This window comes from Pipistrellus hanaki (genome assembly GCF_964339955.1).
Source record: "Pipistrellus hanaki genome assembly, chromosome: 13".
Lineage (NCBI taxonomy): Eukaryota > Metazoa > Chordata > Mammalia > Chiroptera > Vespertilionidae > Pipistrellus > Pipistrellus hanaki.
Window position 1 is genome coordinate 37,419,639 of NC_140515.1, and position 26,615 is coordinate 37,446,253.

General features: G+C 37.5%; 1 protein-coding gene across 4 annotated transcripts in view; it reads right to left on the reverse strand.

The window, feature by feature from the left end:
- The window catches only part of ATP2C1 (ATPase secretory pathway Ca2+ transporting 1), a 96,971-nt gene that overhangs the window by 11,494 nt on the left and 58,862 nt on the right, over positions 1–26,615 (reverse strand). For all 4 annotated transcript variants that reach the window (XM_084902120.1, XM_084902123.1, XM_084902122.1 and 1 more), the window contains 12 exons: positions 24,527–24,622; positions 24,079–24,168; positions 19,766–19,870; positions 17,453–17,609; positions 14,245–14,415; positions 13,159–13,256; positions 9,048–9,098; positions 6,522–6,688; positions 4,528–4,596; positions 2,313–2,429; positions 1,388–1,535; positions 475–570 (listed from right to left, as the gene is read on the reverse strand). In XM_084902120.1, coding sequence (XP_084758246.1) covers positions 475–570; positions 1,388–1,535; positions 2,313–2,429; positions 4,528–4,596; positions 6,522–6,688; positions 9,048–9,098; positions 13,159–13,256; positions 14,245–14,415; positions 17,453–17,609; positions 19,766–19,870; positions 24,079–24,168; positions 24,527–24,622 — 1,365 coding nt within the window. The remainder of the gene's footprint in view (positions 1–474; positions 571–1,387; positions 1,536–2,312; positions 2,430–4,527; positions 4,597–6,521; positions 6,689–9,047; positions 9,099–13,158; positions 13,257–14,244; positions 14,416–17,452; positions 17,610–19,765; positions 19,871–24,078; positions 24,169–24,526; positions 24,623–26,615) is intronic.

Sequence of the window (26,615 nt, forward strand, 5' to 3'; positions counted from 1 at the left end):
AATTTAAAAAAGGCAATCAGTCACATCTTAAGATACAACATGGGAAGAAAAGTAAATTTATAATGTCCTAAGCAATGGGATATATCTATAATACTTTCAACAATAACATTTTTTTAAAATGTCCTAAGTTTTGATACACTGACAGAAGTAATGGAGACTAATACCATCTTAACAGAATCCATGAGGTTTGTCATATGCTCAGATGTTAACCTGAACTTATCATATAGCTACAGATAATAAGAGAATGGAAAAAAAGAAAGATCACATAACACCATCAGTGATTTACTGTGATCTTCTGATCAAAGGTAAGGCTAATCTTCCCAAATGTCTCATCCCCGTTATGATACATGTTTGGAGGAAGGCTGTATCTGAGGCTATAAGCTGTGGCTACAAAATCAAGAAAAACTAAAAACCCATATTCCTTGCCTGTCTACAAGTAGAAAGTGCTCTATCTAATTGAATCAGTCAGCATACCTGGGATCTAGAACTCAGTGCATTGAACATGTCAAAAAACACAAAGCATGTGAAGGTCATTGTTGTGTCTCGAGGTGTTATCACATTGTCTCGTAGCTGCCAAGAGAAAAAAGTGATTTTTAATGGCTGAATTTAATGGACAAATACTGCATGTGTTTTAAAAGCTAATATTTTCTTTCCATCCAGATAAAATAGCTTTCGTCTTATGATATAAAAACATGTAAACTACACAAATTCCTATATGCCACTTAAACTCCAGGTGGCTCAGTTGGTTGGAGTGTTCGTCCCTCCACCAAAGGTTGCAGGTTTAATCCCGTCAGGACAACTGACAGGATTAAATAAATACCAGAGGCAACTAATCCATGTTTCTCTCTCACATCGAAGCGGTGGGTCTCTCTCTCTCTCTCCACCTCTCGAAATCAATTAAAAAAAAAATCAAACACATACTAGTATCCTGGGATAAAAATCAAAGATAAATAAAGTCAACTAATGAATAGCTGTAGTCACCATAAAATAAAAAAGCCTTCTCACAACCCTTATAATAGATATTAAAACAACTTTTTTTTCAATAACAAATTAGCTATGTTAAAGACTCAGATAGTCTAACGTCTCCCCAAATTTTCATATATAAAATTTTTTGTATCTGATAGTCCTCTGAAGATTTAATTACTTTAATAAATAAATCAGAAATTCCAATAACCCATAAAGTCTGAAATCAAACTATGTTTAAATCTTTTCTTGTTTTTTTTAAGACTTTAAATATAATATTACCAAAACTGTACTACATTTAAATGTTTTTATCAAATTTTTCAAAGAGCTCTCCTAACTTTTCAGCCTTCCATGTAGCACACAAAAATAAGTAAATTCTATCATACAGAATACTTTAATAAAGCAGTTTATTCAGTAAATATACCTCCCGCCAGAAGACAAATAAAGTCCCACAAACAATGATTATTGATGAAACAAGTATTTTAAGTATCAGATTTTTGGTCAAAATGCTGTCCTTCCAGTTGCGTGGAGGTTTACGAATGACATCTTTATCCACTGGTTCTACTCCAAGGCTTCAAAACAAACAGAAAAATGAATTACTTTAAAGTTTTAAGGTTTGGATTTGTTACTTTCAATCCTGATTAACCTCAATTATCCAGGAAACTACATGCTTTCTTTAAAAAACAAAGTATTGAACCACAAAGTAAACCTTAGCTGTATTTACTTAAAAATAACCACACATTTTATACTCTCTCCTTTTACTCTTATTTATTTGGCACGGTTTAATAGGAGATTGGTAGTCAAACTTTAAAAAAAAATTGTCCAATTTCATTTACATATAAGTTTACTTATTTCAATATGGCTCAAATACATGACGACCAACTGGACTTTGAAATACCCTTCATGCATTGAGGTTTTCTCTACTTTTTGTATTGAGAAGTGACATCTATGGCCCCACTATTATAAAACAAAATACTTAGATGCTTAGGTTCTTTGATACTTTCCCAAAGTCTCTAAAATTGGCAACAAAGCCTAGCTAGTAACACTAAACTCAGAGATTTCTCCACTCATCCCATTCTTAGAAACAAAAAGCTTACTTCCTGAGGACAGGGATTGGCCTGATCTGTTTTCAATGTAAGACTGGCCATCTAACACAGTGTATAGGCTCAGATCCATAATGGATGAGTGAGCACCCAAAGAAAATAAATTCCATGCACACATCATACAATTTATAACAAACATGTTGCTGTAAAGATTTCTAATGCTATCATGAATGAAGTCTTTAAAATTTAATAATGAGGATATCAAATCTTCCTTATCTTTCTAGTTTATGCATGAAAAACACTTACCTCTGAGCTGGAGGTCCATCCATGATAATATTGATCCACAAAATCTGCATGGCATTGAGAGGATTAGGAAAGTTCATTAATGTAGCCAATGAGATTAAAGTTAATGCTGCTATACTCCTGTTGAAAAAAAGAGTCATTTAAAAAAATCTGTCAGCACAGATAATTCTTACTAATATTAAAATAACCACTTTTTTTTAGCATTCAAAAATCTCATGTTATTACTGTGCTTTTAAAGGAAGCCTATATTTTCAAGAACATTTTGTTAACTTTTACAATCCACAGTATTTTAATAAAGGATTTTCAAAATATTTATGTAGCCGAAACCGGTTTGGCTCAGTGGATAGAGCGTCAGCCTGTAGACTGAAAGGTCCCAGGTTCGATTCCCGTCAAGGGCATGTACCTTGGTTGCGGGCACATCCCCAGTGTGTGTGTGGGGGGGTATTGGGGGCGGGGTGCAGGAGGCAGTTGATAAATGTTTCTCTCTATCTCTCTCCCTTCCTTTCTATAAAAAATCAATAAAATATTTTTTTTAAATATTTATGTAACAACAACAGAGGAAGATTTTTAAAGCTGAGTTCAGAATAGCTGTTGCTACAAAACAGTTAAGTTTCAACACTATTTTAATAACTTTTTAAAAAATATATTTTATTGCTTTTGTCCAGAAAGGAAAAGAGAGATAGTTAGAAACATCGATGAGAGAGAGTCATCGATCAGCTGCCTCTTGCACATCCCCTACTGGGGATATGCCCGCAACCAAGGTACATGTCCTTGACGGGAATCGAACCCGGGACCCTTCAGTCCCCAAGCTGACGCTCTATCCATTGAGCCAACCCAGTTTTGGCTATTTTAATAACTTTTTGACTACAGAAAAGCCCTTTACTTTTTGGAAAATGGTAACAAGAGGAAACACTAAGATTTGATATACCTTAGTTATTTCGAAGCTATTAATTATACCACAAAAGTTTCTATACTTTGATGGTGACATAGACACCTAAATATCATATTAAGAACCTATTAGAGCCCTAGATGGTTTGGCTCAGAGGATAGAGCATCAGCGTGAGGACTAAAGCGTCCCATATTCAATTCTGGTCAAGGGCACATGCTGGGTCTGTGATCTTAATGCCCAGTGGGGCATTCAGGAGGTAGCCTATCAATGATTCTCTCTCATTATTGATCTCTCTCTCTCTCTCCCTTCCTCTCTAAAATCAATAAGAATATATTTTTTAAAAAGAAACTATTAGACATGCCATTTTTAAATTTTTAATTAAACAATCCTCAGGAAGAAAGCCTAGAAAGCCTCTAAAAAAAAAAAAATATATATATATATATATATATATATATATATATATATATATATATATATATATATATTTATAAAACCCTAATATGCAAATAGACAAATTTGTGGAACAACCGAATAACCAGTCATGCGCTGACCGCCAGGGGGCACATGCACAACATGGCGGGTGTCGGCCATGGAAGGTTGGTGGAGCAGGTGAGTGAGGGCATCAGACCAAGGTGGGGTGCTGGTTACTGTCATCGGGGGAGCCTCTGGTGGTTACTGAAAATTCTTTGTTCCCACATGCCAGGGTCCTGCCCTGCTGGAGGTGCTGGCCCCACTCTCACCTGCTGTTGGTGCCTGAGCTGCTCACACCCACTGCTGGCACCTGGCGCAAGCCCTGATTGCTTGATGCTGGTTCAAGTGGTAGCTACCAGCCCCATCTGGCCCTCAGGGCTTCTCCACCTTCCCCTATTCCTGGAGGCTGTTCAGGGCCAGCAGCTGCTTCTCACACTTGCTGCCAGCACCAAGACTGCTGCTCACACCCACTGCCAGCACTGACCCCGATCACTTGGTACCGTCAGCAGGTGCAAGCGGTGGCTGCCAGCCCTGATCACCCCTGAGGGCTTCTCCACCTCCCCCTGCTCCTGAGGGGCAATCGGGGTAGCAGCCACTACTTGCACCCACTGCTGACACCAGCCCCGATCTCTCCGTGCCATCAGCGGGTATGAGCAGGGCCAGCGCCATCAGCGCATGAGGGAAGTGGTGGCAGGATTAGGGCTGCTGGCAGACAGGGGTGTGGAGGATGGGCTAAGAACCACCCCTTTATGCACTGCATCCCTGAGGCCCACAGTTCCTTTCAAAGTGCACAAATTCATGCACTGGGCCCCTAGTTTATCTATAAGACTCATGGTGACAAACATCTTACAAACTTACGTGCTCAGTTGGAATCTAACAAAATTTTTAATGTTATTATAAATCCCTTTACCCTCTTCAATTGCAGACCTGAAATTAAAAAAAAAAAAAAAAATTAAATGACAAACTATTATCACACAAAAACAAAAATATCTATAGTAAAATCACTAATTTGAAAACAATTTTCCAATTGATGTAACATATACATTCTAAAAGAATCTATTATTTTCTCTACATAATTAAGATTAGAAAAATGTGGAAACATTAATCTAACAATAAAGCCTTCTATTAAGCTCTACCTAAACTGGTTTCACTTTACAATATTAAAATTCCTATTCTTAAAAATATATATTGCAATGTTGCCGGGACCGGTTTGGCTCAGTGGATAGAGCGTCGGCCTGGGGACTGAAAGGTCCCGGGTTCGATTCCAGGCAAGGGCATGTACATTGGTTGCGGGCACATCCCCAGTAGGGGGTGTGCAAGAGGCAGCTGATCGATGATTCTCTCTCATCGATGTTTCTAACTATCTCTCTCTTCCTCTCTGTGAAAAATCAATAAAATATAAAATAAATTAAAATATATATATATATATATATATATATATATATATATATATATATTGCAATGTTAAAATTCCATATTGTCTTTCTACACAAGACAATACTACACTTATGCTAAAATAATAATCTTCTTTACCCTCATTTATTTTTCTTAAAAGTTCAAGATGCATAAAAGGTAAGAGGTTAAATTAATTTTGTCAGCAAATAAACAGCAAAGAGTTATATAAGATTATAGAATTTAAGCTATCTTTTGCTCCTATGTAGATATATGTAGGAGCATAATTATATAAAGAATATAGTATAAAAAGATTCATGTAAATTATCTAATTCATTTGTTTGAATGTAGAAAAATATGTGATTTGTAAACAATTTCTTCTTTCTTCCAAAATTGTTATACAATTCTAAGATGGAAAGAAAAATTCTTATGTCCTCATAGCTCCCACATGCTTCATTTTATGCCACAATCCTATATAATAAAAGCTTAATATGCAAATTGACCGAATGGCTGAATGATTGGTGGAACGACAGGTTGCTATGGTGTGCACTGAACACCAGGGGCAGATACTCAACTCAGGAGCTGCCCCCAGCCCTCAGGCCCCAGGCCAGCCAAGGCAGGTGAAGGCAGGTCCCCTGATCACCCCACTGGTCGCCAACGGCAGCGGTGGCAGAGAGAAGGGGCTGGCGAGCAGGCGGCACCAGACCGGCCAAGGCAGGTTCCAGCAGGCTCCCCCCCGACCCCCCATCACTCCGCCAGTCACCCCACAGATCAGCTCTGATTGCTTGCCAGACCTAGGGACCCTACTCGTGCACGAATTTAATTTGTGCACTGGGTCTCTAGTGGGTTAATAAAGCATCAGGGGCATAAAAGTAGCATATATCACTGAAATGAGTAAGACAACAAACAAGATTCAGGTGACTCAAATCTGAACCATGAAACTGAAGTCACCAGGTATTACCTAAGAATCTTAAATCAATTAGAAACTGTGGCTGAAACAACAAAGTTACTCTAACTTAATAAATTGTATCACTGACATGAATAATTACTGATAAAAAATAGATATGGATAAAAACTTGATTCTTTTTAATATTCATTATACAGCCATGCACATGCATATTTCTAATAGCCTGAATTTAACTAAAATAAAAGCCCCATAAAGGTTCACTGCTGTGCCACTACACTTACAGCCAGAAAAATGTGACACTTAGTAAATATTTCTTATTAAATGGCCCTGCCATTTATTCTGTCCTTTCCATTCCATACAAAATAATTATTTCCAAATGACACACTACACCATAAAATAAGATTAACTGACCTAATACTAACATAGTTTAATTCCTCCAATGTATAAGTATTGCTAATTCTTTGCCACCTGAATTGTCTGGGAGTGAAGTGCAGGAACGGATGGGAGAAGAGTCTTTCTGATGCCAATCAGAAGATACAGAAATGAAGCTTACATTATGGTTTGGAAGTCATCATCCACCAGGATCATGTCGGCTGCCTCTTTGCAAACATCTGTGCCAGTCTGACCCATTGCGATCCCAATGTCTGCAGCCTTCAGAGCAACTGCATCATTTACTCCATCTCCTGTCATGGCTACAACTGACCCATTCTTCTGTAGAGACTACAGTGGGGAAGGGGTGGAGGGAGGAATTCTGATTAAAATGATGCTTCTACAGAGATAAAGTGATAAACAAATCCTCTCTATTTTTTCACATGATTAAGACAGGAAATAATACAGATTATCAATTTTTCAATGAACTTCAATATATTTAGGTCTTAAGATAAAACTTTGAAAAGTATCTATTAGGCCCTGGCAGATGTGGCTCAATGGTTGGAGCATCAACTGGCGCACCAAAGGGTTATAGGTTGATTACTGGTCAAGGTCAAGTACCTGGGTTGCAGGTTTGATCCTGGTCTATTTGGGCACATGTGGGAGGCAACCAGTCTCTCTCCCATCCATGTTCTCTGCCCAACCCCTGTTCCATTCTCTTTGAAAATCAATGGGAAAAAAATCTTTGGGTGAGGATTTATAACAAAAAAGGCTTGTGAGAATAGAGAGCAGAGTGCCTCACACACTCCTGTTTAAAAAAAATGTTTTCTATTAATATTCCCACTGTATAAGAACTATATTTCTAAAGTCTGATCTACAGCCAATTACACAGTGGTTCTTAAGAACAATTTTTCCTTCCAGGGAACATATGGCAATGTCTGCAGACATTTTTTACTGTCATGATTTGGAGGAGCTACTGGCACCTTGAGGGTCAGGGTCAGTGATGCTGCTAAACATCCTACAATACACAGGACACCCCTCACAAAAAAGAATCATACAGTCCAAACGTCAATAGTGCTACGATTAAGAAACCCTGAACTAATACAATAGAAGGCTACAGTGATTAATAATTTAAGTCCATGCCCTAGCCGGTTTGGCTCAGTGGATAGAGCATCAGACTCCAGACTGAAAGGTCCAGGTTTGATTCTGGTCAAGGGCACATGCTAGGGTTACGGGCTGGATACCTAGTAAGGGTTGTGCAGGAGGCAGCCAATCAATGATTCCCTCTCATCATTGGTGTTTGTATCTCTCCCTCTCCCTTCATCTCTGAAATCAATAAAACGTATTTAAAATTATATATATAAAAACCAAGCAATTGAACAACCAACCACTATGATGTGCACTGCGGCAGCCAACAGGCCCATATGGGGCCCTGATTGGCCTCCTCCAACCTCCTGCAGCCCCCCCCCCCCCTGGACGGCCCTGTCCCCAATTAACCCCCCATGCTGATCAGGGGCAGGGCCAGCCAGCCAATCTCCCACATCCCCTCCACCAGCAAGCAGGCCCCCATCACCTGATCAGAGCCTGCTGGCCAACCTCCCAGTCTCTCACCCTGGCCATCAGGCCCCGATCACCCGATCACCCAATCAGGGCTGGGCCCTGGGCTGGGACAGGAACCAGGGGTGAGCGGCAGCAGATGTAGGTGGTGAGAGGAGGAGGGGGGAGGCAGGAAACTGCATGGTGGCAGCACATGGGTGGCAAGGAAAGGAGGAGGTGGGGAGGTAGGAAACCTGATTGGCCCAGATTGCTGGCCAGGCTTAGGGACCCAACCCATGCACGACTTTCGTGCACTGGGCCTCTAGTAAATGTTATATAATAAAAGGCTAATATGCAAATCAACCAAATGGCATAACAACCAGTCACTATGAAGTACACTGACCACCAAGGGGCAGAAGCTCAATGCAGGAGCTGCCCCCTGGTGGTCAGTGCGCTCCCACAGGGGAGCACTGCTCAGCCAGAAGCAGGCTCATGACTGGCAAGCACAGCAGCAGTGGTTGGAGCCTCCCCAATAAGGACATCCTCCAAGGGCTCCCAGACTGTGAGAGAATGTAAGCTCATGCACAGAGCCTCTAGTAAATAAATAAATAAATAATTTAAGTTCATTAACTAATGGCTACTATGTCAATTACTTTGTATATATTCATCTAATTAATATATATATATATAACTATTATCTTTTAAATACTTATACTCACAATATTTTCCTTTTTAAAATTTATTGATTGGTTTGAGAGAGAGAGGGAGAGAGAGAGAACACATCCCAAAACCTTGGCATATTGGGATGATGTTCTAATCAACTGAGCTATCAGCCAGGGCTAACATATTTTTCCTAACATGTATTTATTCAGTTTCTAAGTAATTATTGTTATTCACACTAGGATGATTTGACTATGGATTCCTATCAGAACAGATTTCTACATTGTTCAATTGCTTAAAATTAGTTTGCAGATATCTCATTCAGGTTTTCTTATATATCTTCCTTTGCTAAGTAAATTCCATTTCAGGTTCTTAAAAAAAAAAAAAATCACCTTTTTTGCTTCTTAGTACTTCTGACTTTAATGTTCTATCAAATACTCCTAGTAAGGCAAAAATAATTTAAGACAAGAAGTAGCATTTTGAATATAAAACAACTGGATTCTTAGAGACCCACCTTAATAATTTTCATCTTGTGCCTTGCACTAGCTCTATAAAATACTGCAACCTGTGAAATTATAAAAAAACATTAAAATTCTTCAATGTTAAGATAACTCATATGCTTCTAATTAACAATGATTTTAAAAAATCAATTTAAATTGTATTTAATTTGCCACAGAAATCAAACATAATATGACAGATGTTTGTTATGACACTCATTTGACATACTCATTTCAAAATTTACCAAAGATACCACTAAAAATACATAATCTCTGGAAAGATAACCATCTTACTCTTGAAATGTCTCAGAAATAAAGGGAAAACTCTCTTCCATCTTTCCTCCCAACACCAGCATACCAGTAGAATGGCCTCTTCTCTTGTTCTGTCTTCAGAACAGAAAAAGAATAGCTACTTCTTCATGTCTATAAAGCCCTCCACCCCCTTTCTTTAGGGGCCAAGTGTCTACTCATTCTCTTTTATTCGAGCTAATTCATGAGTCTTTCTTTACTATATCTCTAAATACTTACATGATCTTATCTCTCCAAACCATATATTTAATCCCTTTTTTTGACCCCATCTCCTGTCTTCTGAAACCCTTTCACCATGCCCCTTGGTCATCAGTCATTGACAAAATCCCCTATATCCTTTCCTTTCCCACATTGCTCTAACCTAATTTTTCCATAAAATATGGGCCATTTGTATAGTCCTCTCAATCAGTAAAACCAGGAGATCCTGGAGAGGGGTAGGCGTCCTCCATTCTCCCTTCTTTATTCATAAAGCCTGTTTTGAAGGTCACATGAGACTATACTTCCCTCTAACAATAAGCATTCACAGCTCCAGAGAGGTCACTCCTGGTTTCAAAAAACTTTAACTTCTGCCCTACTGTCTCCAACAAAACCCAATCTTGGTGATTTTAATATCCACATACCGTACCAGTCTCTTTCCTTCTATCCTAGAGAATTCATTCATACTAGTTTCCTCTCCTCATACTTCCAACTGATCCTTTTCTCCAACCTCACTTTCAGCTGAAAACCTTGTTTCTTACTTCAAAGAAAAAATCAGATGAGAATTTCCCAAATTCCCACCATCCAGTATCCTGTCTCCAGGCAACATCCTTTCTTTCACTGCTTTTACTAATGCAAAGCTGAAGACTCCCTTGGTGGTTTGCATGTGGCACATAACACAGAGTAAAATTTGTTCTTAAAGAACCAGGATGAGCAGGTTAATCTTTTTAGTTGAGTAAAAATATTGAAATTTAATGAACATAAAATTATGGCCTAAAGAAATAAGATATTAAAAAAAACCATTTATAAATTAGTAAAAATTAAACTATATCACAATATCAAAAAAATAAGATTAGACTTGAGGGTAAGTGAATTTCATCTATTAATAATGTTTTCATATTTATGACTGTTTCTCTACCTAGAAAAAGGGAATATACTGATTGAAGGCAAGCACCCAATAAAATCACTGTAGTTTGGGAAGTGGACGGGAGACGACAGGATAAAGACAACAGTATATGGTAAAAGGACAGTGGGAAAGAAATAGAACTTTATAAGAAAAGGAGAATGTTCAGGGAATAATGGGGGAGGAAAAGATAAAAATCTTTAAAGGGAAGGGGAAAAGGCTATGCATTTTCAGAAGCAACTTGCAGGAGGATTTTTCTCCTTTCGTGGGTCCTTATTTTAGGTGTCTTATTTCTGGTCAGTACTCAACTGTTCTTTTGATCAACATTAACAGACAAGGGGTACTAGAGAAAGAAAATTATGAAAAGCAGAAAGTAGAAAAATATTTTAAAAGGTTAATTTAAAATAACCTGCCAAAGGTCTCCAATCTTCCAAGACTAAAAAAAAAAAGGCACTTGTTACATTGAAAAAGAAACATCACAGGTAACTAAAATAAGTATTTACAACAGACCAAAAATTAAAAAGCACACAAATTAGGAGTACATTACAGGGATTTGGTTAATAGGCTTGATAGAAAAAAAAAAAAAAAGAAGAAGAAGAAATACAAAGGCAGCCGAAGCCGGTTTGGCTCAATGGATAGAGCGTCGGTCTGTGGACTGAAAGGTCCCAGGTTCGATTCCAGTCAAGGGCATATACATTGGTTGCAGGCACATCCCCAGTGGGGGGTGTGCAGGAGGCAGCTGGTCGATGTTTCTCATCGATGTTTCTAGCTCTCTATCCCTCTCCCTTCCTCTCTGTAAAAAAAAATCAATAAAATATATTTAAAAAAAGAAAAAGAAAGAAATACGAAGGCAGGCAGGTACTGCTATAAAGAGAGAGAGAGACAGAGAGAGAGAGAGAGAGAGAGAGAGAGAGAGAGAGAGAGAGAGAGAGGGAGGATATCCACTTTTATCACTAGGAACTGTAGAACATACTGGAAGAAATCATAAACAAAAAGCAATGAGAGCTCCCAGATGGATTTTATAAATAATTAAGCAAAATTCAGTTTCTACACTACCTTTTTGTTTATTAATCCTCTTTGGAGGATATTTTTCCATTTATTTTTAAAGTGGAAAGGAGAGGGAGAGACAGAGAGATAAACACTGATGTGAGAGAGACACAGCGATTGGTTGCCTCCCACACACACCCAACCAGGGCTGAGAATCAAGTGTGCAACCAAGCTAGATGCCCTTGACTGAAATGGAACCCAGAACCCTTTAGACCTCAGGCCGAGGCTCTATCCATTGAGCAAACCCGGCTAGGGCGCCACACTACTTTTTAATTGACTCTATGTTAACAGGACAGCGCATTGCTAAGAGATTTGAAATGTGATTAAATTATGCCAAGAGAAAACTGAAAGGCATTTTAATGAGGAAGAGAATTAATATGATTTAGTACATGTGGGAAAATCTCAGTGAACTGCCAATTTAGAAGAAAAATTTTGTTTTTAACTCTAAAGAAAGAAAGGCTAATCAAACTGATCTGAAGTAAAGCATAAGACCTTGAACAAACGTTGGCTGTAACTGCGTTACATAACACAAGTAGGAAAAAAAAAAAAGATATTGGGTTAAGGGATGGGGACATGGAGCCCAGCTAAACTCAAAGGACTAAAAAAGTTCATTAATAGTGTTTGGAGAAAAGACTTAGGGTCTCAAAAGACATGAAATACCTACAAGAAAGCCTTGATATCTATGAAATTCTTCTTTGAAGTAGGATGACTTTAAGCAAGTCAAAGAAAGAGTTTCTCAAAAGGCTCATGTTTTTTGTTGTTAAATTTCTTTGGAACAGCAACAGGGTATCTGCCATAATTAATTAATGCACAAAACTCTATTGGAAAAGACCAATGATGTAATTTCTTCAGGCTGATGATATAAATTGTAATATGCTTCTTCCTTCTCTAACTACATTAAGATTGGTTATCAGAGCCAGAGAGTGAACTGAAGAAAGCCAATAAAATTTTATCTCTCAAGTTTCACTACCTGTTAGCATTTCAGGGGGAAAAAATGGGAGAAAGAGTTGAGTAAAGGTCAAATGGGAAGTATATTTAATTAACTACATATCTGACATATATTTTCTAATGTGCATTCTTGTCCCAATACTTCTGAGGAATCTAATAGAAAATTTATTCTTTCAGAAACAAATGTCAAAAAGAAACCATAAGTATAGAACACAAAAAAATTCTTGTTCAAATATGGAAACACCTTATCCACCCTACTGAACCTAAAACACTTGTTCCCATATGCTCTGAAAGCAGCATTCTGAGTAGCTACAGACTGAAAAAAAGAAAAAGAAAACATGGATGAGCAAATTAGTGCATTTCTAGTAGTGACCACATCCAAAATCTAACCACAAGTGAAGTTGGAGGGCTAGAGATTTAATACTATTGTATGAAATGCAGTTTGTGGAAAAGAAACTAAAATCTTTTCAGAGGGCAATTCTTCTAATTAATTTCCTTTCAATGTGCACAAATCTGTGCACTGGGCCACTAGTAATAGTTATAATGATAACATCACAAATACTCTCAATGATAGGACTGATTTCAATTATAAGATTTCATTTCATGATTTGGACCAACAAATTTGTTGGTCATGTCCCAACTGTTCTGAAATAAAGTTTGGTTTTCATAGTAGTAGAAATGGTAACACTTAGAATAAGGCCTTTTGTCTAAAAAGGCTTTAGTACCTTTGGTAGTACTTGTGAAAGCTGCTGGACATCCATTGCATCTATTTCTTCTCCTGAGACTGACTGAGAAGTTTTGGAACACAATCCCAGACGACTAGCTAAAGTAAAATGGAGAGAAAACATAATTAAACAAATTGGTTTTGTTTGACAGGATAAACATAATGCTCAGTTAATAATTGTTATCCATTTCCTTTTAAGTATAAAATGCCTCTATAACAAGGGATCATAAGACAACTACTGGTAAGCCAAACCTATATGAATTTTAAAATGAGGTTTTCTGTTTGACTCTTTTATTTTTGTTTAAATTTGAGAGTAGTTTTCATAATTTAATCTATCAAACCTAAGAAGTGAAACACGTCCAATCAAGTTTTGCTCAGCATCTCAATTTTAATAAAGATCAGAGTGCATTTTAAGTATCCAAAGTCAAATAAAATGGTGGTGGATCTGTGGTAATCATGTAGTTGCATGTAAATAAAAATAAAAATTGCAAATTTTTCTAAGTATAATCTTTCCCACCATGTTACGTTTCTGATGACATCCTTCTTAGACACAAAGTGTGAAACTTCTGTCCCAATCTCTCTCCATATTAATAAAATCAGGATTAATGGACTTTAGCAAACTGCTTAAATTAATAGTATGAACTATAGTTTACTAGTTCTGGGAGATTAACTTCCATGTTCATTTCCCCCCACCCCCCTCTTTTACTTCTTAAAGTAATCATAAAAGGCATTCAAACAACAGAGCCATATATATATATATATATATATATATATATATATATATATATGATAAAACAACAGAAACATAAACATAGCATCTTTCAAAGTAGGTACAGGTCTGCTTTGAAAATACTCAAGTTAAAAAGAAAAACTAAAGTTTCATGTTTCCTTTCACATTTATGCTTTTATCCATCAGCATAGTGGATAAGTATTTTTTTAAAACTAAAATAAGTTGGCCACAATTTTATATAGAGTATGAGCAAACATGTAAACACATTTCATGTCTAATGACTCACAAAACTATGTACTGTAATAATTAAAAAAAAACCCAAAACTATCAAAAACAAAAAAAGCACTCTCGTTATACCGATTGCAACTGCAGTCTCCTGTGAGTCTCCAGTAATCATTTTTATCGATACTCCTGAGGCGATGAGTGTTGTAACAGCTTCTTTCACACCAGTTCTAGGAGGATCAATGATTCCCACCAGGCCAAGAAATGTCAGCTGTCCCAGTTCAGGACCAGAAGCTAAAGCAAGAACTTAGGACAAAATAATAAAATACAAACAAGAAAATGTGAGTCACAAAAATAAAAGAATTTACTTGACAAAAGCTGGAGGCAGTAACACTTCTCAAAGAAATCACGTAAGACTATAATGTCATTGAAGTTATTATATAATCTTTTAAAAATATTTTTTTTATTGATTTCAGAGAGGAAGGGAGAGGGAGAGAGAGATAGAAACATCAATGATGAGAGAGAATCACTGATTGGTTGCCTCCTGTACACCTCCCACTGGGGATTGAGCCCACAGTCCAGGCATGTGCCCTTGACCAGAATTGAACTCAGGACCCTTCAGTCTGAAGGCCAAAGCTCTAGCCAGTGGGCCAAACTGAGTAGGGCTATATAATCTTTAAGAACCAAAATTATTATGTGGTTAGACAATACAGTTTAATTGTGTGTTTTTGTGGTAAATTCTTTAGTATAATAATATTCCAGCTTGAGACACATTTATTGGTTCATAGGTAGTCTAGATATAAGGTTGCTTTAAACTACTAAAAATTAAAAGGAATAAGAAGAGAAGGCAAATTAGGAGCAAATAAAAAATGTTTACCATATGCAGCTTCTTTCAACATATACTATTGGCTTTTAGGCAAATTCAATTAATAATTTGGAGAAACTATTGGTTTGTCGGGCTTTAAAGTCAATTTTAAACAAATACCTTTGAAGGTGGCTTCTTCAGCTTTCCAATTTATAGGTCTGTGTAACAATTCAATAGCTTGAAGAGGTTGCTATATTAGTTAGACACAATATGTAACAATTTCATACATGATATATCCTGGGAGATGAAGTTAACTATAAAGTGATATCAATAATACTTTATATTCCTTCATTCTATAATGTCAACAGGTATTTATTTGCAACTCTGGTAATTTAATAGTATATAAATAACACCACCCTAAAATTATTTATAGTTAGCTTTCTGTCATCCTTGGGCACTTAAGATATAGTATAAAGTACTGTTCATTTCCAAATATCATTTAGTTTATTCTCAAAATTCTGGAACCTCACTTTACTACCTATGAACCAATAAATGTGTCTCAAGCTGGGATATTATTAGACTAAAGAACTTAGCACAAAAAAACACAATAAAAGCACACAAACTAAACATATGTATCTCATGAGGAAACTGAAAGTCCCAGCAAGATCACAGGAAGTATCCATTCTTATTCAAACAGAAGCATGGAGGATTAGATATATTATTTTCCCAGTGTAAGATGTGGGCCCCACAGCTAGATAAATGGTTCGGCATATGACTTCACCTTGACAATCCCTAGTTTTGGAATAGAGGCAGATAGTAACAGAAGGGGACAGCATCAGTTTGCATCAGGAAAGACCAGCTGTTGGCACCCTCAATGGAGGGGTGATATTAGCTTAGAGCTTAGTATCCTATATTTATCTGTTTGCTTCCTTAGAACAAATGAAGATCTACTGCTACTGTTTGGGACAGGCTAGGTAGACCTTTTTCATGTAGAAGGTCCCCAAATAAAATATAAAAACAAACATTTCAAAATTATGAATCATTTGTACTTTTAAAAAAAACTTGTTTTATAAGATATAACTTAAGTATACATAAAGTTAAATTTAAAATCTTTCAGTTATTCATTACGGTAATTTCAGGGGGAAGAGGAAGGTGGAGCACAAGCAGAAGTGGAAAAGACAAGATGAAAGAGAAAAATGACCAGGGTATTTTCTAAAGCTCTGTGAAACAAAGATTTTTGTCTTTGACCAACTCTGGTCTATTTCACAATATTACAACAGCAAACATACAACAAAACCTCCGCATTCCTGCAGATGATAAGACTCAAAATTTAAAAAATATGAAACCCTTGTTCTAAAAATTAAGGAAAACAGGAAGCACATACCAAATCTTTAAGACTTCCTCTGTGTCTCTAAATCCCAGCTAACTTTGAAACCCTCTGGTGTAAGCTACTAAGAATAACAAAACTGTGCCCTCAAATAAAACCACAAGAATACCTTTCTAAACCTGTAAATCAGAAAGTCCTATAAACCTATATAAATGTTGGATAGCCACAAAAAGCCCTTAAGTGAACCATGAGTTTGAGGATTTTTTTACATAACTTGTTTCTTTCTCCCAGGAATTGAAGTCTTTGACTTCGTTTTGTAAAAATAATAAATTTAAGGAAGCCAACTCTTCCAATTTCCTTGAGACATCTACATAGATATATATGTAATTAGCCACAAGCCAGATGACTATTCAAAAGGTGAAAACCAGGTGTGGGTCCAACCCCTGCCTCTTGAAACATACATGATGTCCCTAAGAGAAGTGGCCTGATGTGTGTGTGCACAGCAGATCCTCTCACCCCATCATGTTTAGTCAGCAACACAAACATAAGCAGAATCTGGGCACTTTCATACTTTACTGGTAAATGCCAAAGGAATAAAGCAGATGAGGAATGCTTCAATATTTAGGAAAGTGTTTTAGATCTATTAACAAATAAGACTGTCAAAGTAATGAAATAAAAGAAGGAGTAACATCACTTTATCTCCATCCATCTCCTTCCTCACAAGATAAACTGGTTTAAAATAAAATTTCTGCCCTGGCCCGTATGGTTCGGTTGGTTGGGCATCATCCTATGCACTGGGAGGTTAACAGTTCAATTCCCGGACAAGGACACATATCCGGATTGTAGGCTCAATCCCCTGGAGGTACAGGAGGTGTGCAGGAGACAGCCAATAGATGATTCTTCTCACATCGGATGCTTTTCTCTCTCTCCCCCTCTGTTCCCCTAATAAATCAATAACTATTATAAAAATAAAATTTTTATCACCTACTAATACATCACTGCAGGTCTGTAAGAGTTCATATTTTGCTATATTCCCATTTTTCCATGATTTGGGGGTCAATTAGGCAAGTAAAACATAACACTTCAGAAATGGTAGGGTTCTACGAAGCCTAAACTAGAGCTGTACAGCTCAGGTGTGAAGCATGAATTTATCTACATTGAACAGAAAGCATTATCTTTCCACCTGGGGGCCAATGCTGAAGGATCCTTACCTCTGAGTCCTGCTGAGCCCATTCGTGCCTTCTCTTGTTGGGACCGATCTCTCTGCTGCTGGGTGAGTGTTAAAGTCTGTCCTTTGCTAAGGTATGTAGTACAATACTTAATCACCTGTTCATAAGCACCCTTCATAAAACAAATCTCTGGTCCATCCTAGAAGAATAAGAACAGAGCAAATAAATTCAAATTAATTTCAACTTGTACATATCTTCCATTGGAATCCAAAAGCAAGCAGTATTCATTTCTCATAATCCCCAGGATAGCTACTCAAGCCTAAGGCTTTAAGTGGCACTTGAACTCTGAAAATTAAAAGTTCATATGTGGGTGTTTCCTGCACTCTACATACAGCATCTACTCCCTACCTTCACGCTTACACATTGAAAGTAGTGCTATACTAAGCCCCAGATTAGGCACTCAGATTTGAGGAGAGGCTCACAACTTAACAGGAATAGGAAAGAGAGCTAACATCTGCCCAAGCAATGACTCAGACTTTCTTCTCTTGGTTGTTAGTATATGTATACATTATATGTATTCTAACAACCACCTTATAATTAAGGGTATTAGCAGACTTTTTCTTCTATTTTTTATCATAGTAGAGTAATATACAAAAGCTTACAATGAAAAACTGCAGTTCCCTGCCCAAACTTTCTCATTTCTAGTCTTACCCTAAAAGGCAAGCCTATTTATCTCTATAGATGTTGGTATTTATCTCCAAGTTTTTAAAAATATGTTTATATTATTTATATTTTTTGCTTATCAATTTTATAATTGTCTATTGTGATAAGTGGTAGTTTCGCCACCCCCACTATCTATTCCTCCTCCCCATATCATCTATACTAATAATCTATACAAATAAAAGGGTAATATGCTAATTAAACCAGTCAACCAGACATCTTCCAGACTCTGGTCCTCCTTCCAGACAAAGTTACAGTGCTGGGGGCCAGGCAGAAGCAGTTAGGGGCAATCAGGCCGGCAGGGGAGGGGACTTAGGGGCAATCAAGGCTGGCAGGGAAGGGTGGTTAGGGGTGATCAGGTAGGTGAGTAGTTAGGAGTCAGCGGTCCCAAACTGTGAGAGGGATATCCCAGACTGGATAGGTTCAGACTGGGCCGAGAAACCACCCTCTCCCCTGCAAGAATTTCGTGCACCAGACCTCTAGTTATAATTAAAGCAAAATTTGTCAGTATTCTATTTATTTTATGGCTCCCCACTCTTGAGCGAAGTGGTAGTCACTAGAACAGTTCATACACATCCAGCTTTCTGTGCAGGCACTTGGTAGGAATATATTCCCCTGACCAAGTTCTTAGGTATGACTTGCTTTGATCAATAAATATGAAAGTACTTGTGTCACTTCCAAATGGAAATTTAGAAAGCAGAGCATAATTTGTTGTTTCTCTGCACATTATTACAGTGTGTGCTCACATTGAGACAGAGCTTACTAATTACCTGATTAGTGAACAGATATTAGAGTGTAGGGGGGGCAGCAGGAAGGCATGATACTGTTTCCGTGGCCTATATAAATAAAACATTTATTTTCCTGTTTAAGTTTTATCTTTTAGACAGTTAATAACTGCCTTTTTTTTATTTTCTTAGTTGTCTTTACACCTATTAATAATTAATTTGGAACTCTTCCATGTAAGATAAAGCCCTGCTAAATGATATTTTTCACATGATCAAATGAGCAGGTAAATTATTATTCCTATATTATTATTATTGAAGAAAGACCTTCGTCTTTGAGTCTTATTCTCCTTTCCTTTTCTAATGTGAGTTGGCTGGTTTCTAGACCTGCTGCATGACATGACGGATGCATCCGGGAACTTCCCTTCACCTCTATCCTGGGGATTCTTTTCACCCATCCTGGTTAGAACTGATTGTGTACTATATCTTTCTTTTCTTTAGTTTACTGTCTTATCTTCTAATAATATATCCACCAGTATCACAAAATAATGTGGTTTTGTTTGTTATGAAGAAAAGGCATTCCTTTAGTGAAAGAATAGCAGATCTCTAGTAGTCTGTCATCAGGACAAAATATATGTTGAAAGAATTTAATGTCACAAACTCCAGGAAACTGACAACAGGCTCCAATTCATTTAAGTTATTTGCTCACATAGCAAAATTGGATATATCTAGGCACAAAGTCAAAGAGAACATGAAAATAGCAAGGAATGAATACACTATGAATTATACAAACTTTAAAACAACAGGACTTTATTATGCTCAATGACTATTTAAATCTAAAGGTAGACAAAAAAATAAAAATAATCATCTATGTTAACAAAATATAATAAGTAGTCTGAAAATGGAAAGATACCTGCTGTGTTCTGTGTACACACTTAACAGCCATCCACTTTTGCTCAGAGCTAAAAGGATATTCAGCTTTTCTAATATAATCCTGTTGAACTCCATCAAGACCCATCTATACAGCACAAAGAGAAAGTTAATTCTCATCAGCATATGACTATTTTCTTCTTTAACATGAACAAGGATCATAACTTGTACTTAGGTTAGCTAGACATACATGATTTTTCAAATAATGGTGACAGAATAGCAGTAATCCATCTATATATACCATACTTCTCTGGATAGCAGCATACATATTCAACATGAAAGCCTGGGTGTTTAGATACCTGGACTGTCCACAAACTAAGTCTTCAACACTGACAATATTAAAACCTCTACTGACTTAATTCTGGTCAGAATCAGGAGATATAAAAGGTACTCAACCAATACTGAGCTTTTACTTTTATAATGAATAGAAATTTCAGATTCAATTCTTCACTCCTTAGGGATTCAACTCTTATCTTACCTGTTGCTCCCATTCTACTCCCTTATACCCTTCACCTACCACCTGATATTCTGACTACTACCAATGTAGTATTAACAAATTATAAATTTTTCCCTCTCCAATACCCCTTTGTATTTTCCTCAAAATATTAAAAAATATTTTTTAAACTACTCAAAAAGCATAGTTCATTGCTTCTGCTGACTTTTTGTTTTCTACTGAAACATGTTGAGACACTACTTCCTGGCTTTCAAAATTCCCCCAGAAACTGACCACATAGTCTATTTAACAATCCCTAGTTACTCAAATTCCTTCCATTTCATCCAGGTTAACCAATTCACAAGCCAAAAATCCATTCTATGCTTACTTATTACTCTATGCTTTTATTTCTGCTTTTTCTATCTTACTTACTATCTGAACCCTTCCAAAGGGACCTTCAAAGCCCAGATCCCTAGTCTGAATTGGCACTGTTCTTAACTGTCTTACTATATTGGTCTGCCTTTTATTTGTTCCAAGCACATCAGTATTAATGTCCTACCTACAATGTGAGTCCCCTACCCATAAGGAACTAGTTTCATATTCTTTCTCTCTCAAAGAGATAAAGTTAAGTATACCATAGTAAATCTTGTTAACAGATTCAACTTTTGAATGTCTTTTATAAAGCTACTAGAGGTCCAGGGCATGAAATTCGTGCATGGGTAGGGTCCCTAGAAACTGCTGGCTGCTGGCTGGGGCACCTTCCTTCCCCTGGCTGCCTGCCACCACCTCCGGCCCCACCCCCTGGTCGAACTCCCAGTCAAACTCCCCATCAAATTCCTGGTGGAGGGAACAATTAGCATATTAGGCTTTTATTATATAAAGCTATATACTATGTTATTTTAGTTACAAGGAGAAAAAAATGATAACAAAATATTATCGTTTGTTAAGGAAACATATTCTAAAAGTATCTATCTATTTTATTTTCTAAAATTATTATAAAAGCCGAGGAGAATCCAAGATGGCTGCTCGGGTAGGCAACTAGCCGCAGCCGCACACAACAATTTTAATAAATACAACTAAAATATAAAATGGACATTACCCAGAACTACAGGAAAGTCGACTGACTGGAAATCCTACAACAAGAAGCAAGGAGAAAACCAGAAGGAAGCACGGAGGAGCTGTAAAAGCCTAAGGTACGGAGACACGCGGCGCACGCGGAGAGGACGGAGCCGGAGAGGAGGGAGGCCGAGTGCCTGGCGGGCGTTCCCTAGCGGAAAGGAGATAAAACTCCGACTGTGCTGGGCCCCCGACTGCTCTGAACCCCAGTTCTGGGCCAGACCCCGGGGACTCAGGCTCAGCCATAGGGAGCTGGGCTGTAAGTCGGAACCCCGGGGTAGCGGAGAAAGGAGGTCCCGGAGGCGCACTCACTGCCCCCAGAGAAGGGACTGCCGGCTGTGCCGCGGGATTGCCCTGACGGGAAGGAGACTGGGGCTCCAGACTGCTGTGAACGCCACCTCCAACTCCACTTCCAACTGAACTGAACCCCAGTTTCGGGCCCATTGCGGGAGAGCTTACACTGTTTGGTAGCAGGCGAAAATCGAGGGCACCTTTCTCTCAGAGGCGCTTGCAACAAGTACTGAAGGACCCTGAGTCTCAGGAGTCGCATAGGGCGGGGCTGACGGAAGCCGAGGCTGTAGGCTCCACCCTGAAACGCCGCCCCATCAGGAAAGCTGCCTGCGAAAATGCCTAAACCAAATAGATCACAAAGGAAAGAAATGGAGGACAAAAAGCGACTGGATATAGAGTTCAAAACCACACTTATAGGGTTTTTCAAGAGACTCCTAGAAAAGGCCGATAAAATAAATGAGACCTATGAGGATATGAAAAGGGATCAACAAGAAATGCTAAGGGATCAACAAGAAATAAAGAATACATTGTCTGAAATAAAAAATATTCTACAGAGTCCTAAAAACAGAAGGGAAGATCGCAAGAATCAAGTCAAAGATTTGGAACATAAAGAGCCAGAAGACACTCCTCCACAGAAGCTAGAAGGCAAGAGAATCCAGAAAATTGAAGATAATGTAAGAAACCTCTGGGACAACTTCAAACGATCCAACATCAGAATCATGGGGGTCCCAGAAGATGAGAGAGAGCAAGATATCGAAAACATACTGAAAGAAATAGTGACAGAAAACTTCCCCCACCTGGGGAAAGAATTGGACTTACAAGTCCAGGAAGCACACAGAACTCCAAATAAGAGGAATCCAAAGAGGACCACACCAAGACAAATCATAATTAAGATTCCAAGAGCAAAGGACAAAGAGAGAATATTAAAAGCAGCAAGAGCTAAGCAGGTGGTTACCTATAAAGGAGCACCTATACGATTGTCAGCTGATTTCTCAACAGAAACCATGCAGGCCAGACGGGAATGGCAAGAAATATTCAAGGTGATGAATAGCAAGAACCTACAGCCAAAAATACTCTACCCAGCAAAGCTATCACTCAGAATCGAAGGTCAGATAAAGAGCTTCACTAATAAAAAAAAGCTAAAGGAGTTCATCACCACCAAACCAGAATTATATGAATTGCTGAAGGGGGTTCTTTCAGAAGAGAAAGTAAATAAAGATAAAAATATGAACAATAAATACGTAACTATCAACAAGTGAATCTAAAAACCAAGGAAATTAAAAAAAAAAATCTGATGAACAATATTAACTGTTGAATATAATAGAATCAGAGGTATGGAAGGGGAGTGAACTGATGATTCTTGGGGAAAAGGGGACAGGGGAATGTGGGAAGAGACTGAACATAAACTGTGCACCTATGGATGAGGACAATGGGGGTTGGGGAAAGGGCAGAGGGTGGGGTGGGAAGGGGGCGGAAAAGGAACACTTGTAATAATATGAACAATAAAAATTTATTTAAAAAAAAAAAAAAATAAAAAAAAATAAATAAAATTATTATAAAAGCCAACATTTCAATACTGGATCTCAATTGAAGTAACCTCATTTAGAGGCATATTCTATTTCAAAGTCTCAAAGTTTTTAACTTCTCTTAAAAGTAGAGATTTTGTTTTTGTTTGGGAGTGACAGATCAGACTTTTAGATTTCTCATTTAATCATATGTAGGGCTTAGGAGAAGAGGTCAACTAAAATCGATAAAAGGGTCACTGAAACAGCACCTCGTCTCCCTAACACAAATTCTAATTCTGAACTCATTTTAAGAAATAATGAAGGAGTCCAGCCTGTATGGCTCAGTGGTTGAGTGTCAACCCAGAAACAAAGAGGTCAATGGTTCGATTCCCAATGAAGGCACATAACCGGGTTGTGGGCTTGATCCCCAATAGGGGGCATGCAGGAGGCAGCTGATGGATGATGTTTCTCTCTCACTGATATTTCTATCTTTCTATCCTTTGGCCTTCCTCTCTCTAAAAAAAAATTTTAAAAAATAAAAAAATAAAAAGAAATATATTAAAATAATGAAGGGAAAGGGCCAACTGGAAAAAGCTAATTTCTCATGATATTCTTAGTATTTTTACATGGAAATACTAGAGAGTATTGTCCTTAACTCATTTGAAAGTCAGTATTTATCAGCAATAACACACATAGAGTTTTTCACAAAAACACTCTAAACAGACAACAGAATCATTTCTACATTAGAAGAAATCCATCACAGTTTCTTGCATATAAGAGATAAAATTATACTAAGAAAGCTCTATGCTTTGTATTTCCAGAAAGACTAAAACTGGTTACCAAAAGGTAGTAAAAACAATGTACCTAAAACCAGTAATAATGAAATTGATGGCCTCACATTCTCTTGTAAGGGTGGTATTTTATGTCAAAGAAGAGAGATTAGATACATACCTTCATTGCTAAAGCAATTAAGGCTCCTTCTGTTGGCTTCCCCATTAGAGTGTCATTTCTAATTACAGCATCATTGCACACACAGCCCGCCTAAGAGAAATAAACATAAACTATGAACCCATCACTGTGTCCTAGGTCATTATTTAGAAAATCATCTTCTGCCCTGACTGGTGCTGCTCAGTGGTAGAGTGTCAGCCCACCCACCGGTGGGTAATGGGTTGGATTCTTGATCAAGGGCACATACCTGGGTTGAAGGTTTGATCCCACACCCCTAGTTGGGGTGCATGTGGGTGGCAACCAATTTATGTGTCTTTCTCACATCAATGTTTCTCTCCCTCCGTCCCCCCTCTTTTCATTTTCTCTAAAAAATAACTGAAAGAATATCCTACATTGAGGATTAACAACAACAACAAAAAGAAAGTCACCTTCTTAGGGAATAAATGTTTACCTCAACAATTCTGCTAACAGCTGGGTTACAGAATCCATGAACAACATCACCATCGACAATCACTTCTCCAAATGAATTGTAGCCAACTCCAGTAACCTAGGGAACATAAAGTAGGGTCAATAATATGATCAGTAGATAGTGACAATATCTATGAAAAACAAAATCTATGGTGAGTTATATTCATTTCATTTTATAAATCATGACACAGCATGTAAATTAGTCTAAAAGAACATTTAATAGTTAAAGGACTATAAATTCACATTTTTGCCACAATGATGAACCTTTAGTTAATAATACTAATAGTTATAATAACGTATAATATATCATAAGAATAAACAATATAATCATTAATGTAATTAATATAATCTTATTGTTTCTATGTATAGTATACCATAAAACATGAAAATCGCTATACATAAGTGCGCTTAGATTTATAAAACATCCTGTATAATAAAAGGCTAATATGCAAATCGACTGAATGGCAGAATGACTGGTCACTATGATGCACACTGACCAGCAGGGGCAGACATTCAACACAGGAGCCATCCCCTAGTGGTCAGTGTGCTCCGACAGGGAAAGCACCACTAAGTCAGAAGCCAGGATCACAGCTGACAAGCGCAGCAGCGGTGGTAGGAGCCTCTCTGGCCTCCACGGCAGCACCAAGGATGTCCTACTGCAGGGAGCGGGCCTAAGCTGGCAGTCAGACATCCCCCAAGGGCTCCCAGACCTTGAGAGGGGGCAGGCCGGAATGAGAGGGGGCAGGCCGGAATGAGGGACCTCCTCCCCCAAGTGCACAAATCTCATGCACCAGACCTCTAGTTATATTAATAACATACTACGATGTATACAAAGAATTCAAGTCCATTTCCAAATCTAACATTCATCACAAACATAATGTAGACAAAAGCAGAATTTTTTTTTTTTTTGCAAATATGCAGGCTCAAAGACATTAAGTGATTTATCCTAGCACTTACAAACTACTGTAACAGCATATTACACACCAGTTTTAAAAATCAGAGATTGAGACAAGCCATATACTTATATGGTATGGCTAACAAAGCCAAACAAAAGTTAAATTTCACAATAAAAATAAGATAGTTTAGAGAGAAATTATACATGGTTAATGCTAGACATATAAAATTATGGGCATAAAACGAAAGAGAAAATTAAATCTTCTACCTGGACCATATAAGCACATGTAACCCCAATAACCCCTCTGAGTCATCTAGAAAAGGTATATTTAATAACATAGCAAAATTTAAAACCCTAAATATCAACAGTTTCATTTTAAGGATATATAAAATGGAATTAAATAAACCTAAGTACAAATTATGTCAATTTGTCTAATGCTTACTTTGCTCAATGAATTGGTTGTTAATGCATTTAAAATACTGTAGCCCTCATAAGTAGTGTTAATGACCATTCTACAGAAATCCTGCCAAGAATAGGTGAGACTGCAAATTGTCCTCAACCAGCTCAAAAGTAACCAATGCACATATACTGATGTGCACTTAAAAGACTGCCAATATATTTCTAAGATAATGTAATTTATCTATTTAGTTATTCTTTCAACAAGTATTTACTGCTATGAGTCAGGCCCTGTGCTGGGTAACAGAGTTCTTGCACAATTACAACTTACAGTACAAGTGAAACAGTAACTAACATTTTTATCTGGATTAAGGATTAGAAGGTATGAACTTTTATTTTAAAAAACATGTAACATAGGGCCATTTCTGATTGGTCAGCTTTTCTGAAGAAGTGGGGATGAAACTAAGGTGCAAAAAATGATATAGCAATAATTTTGTCCCACTGAAAGAATCATAAGACCATTGTGTCTGATGCACAGAAAGCAAAGGGGAACATAAAAGGTTGAAAAAGGAAATAATGGTCATAACATGAAGGACCTTGCAAGACCACAGGCAGGATCTTGGTCACAATGGAAAGCCACTGAAGCATCTTAATTTATGGAGTGACATACTCAAAATTTGGTTCTAAAAAATCCCTCAAGCTTCACATAAAGCAAGGACATCAAGAGTTTGTAATGAATGGATATAAAGGTAATTAAAAGAGGGGTGTCAAACTGGATTAA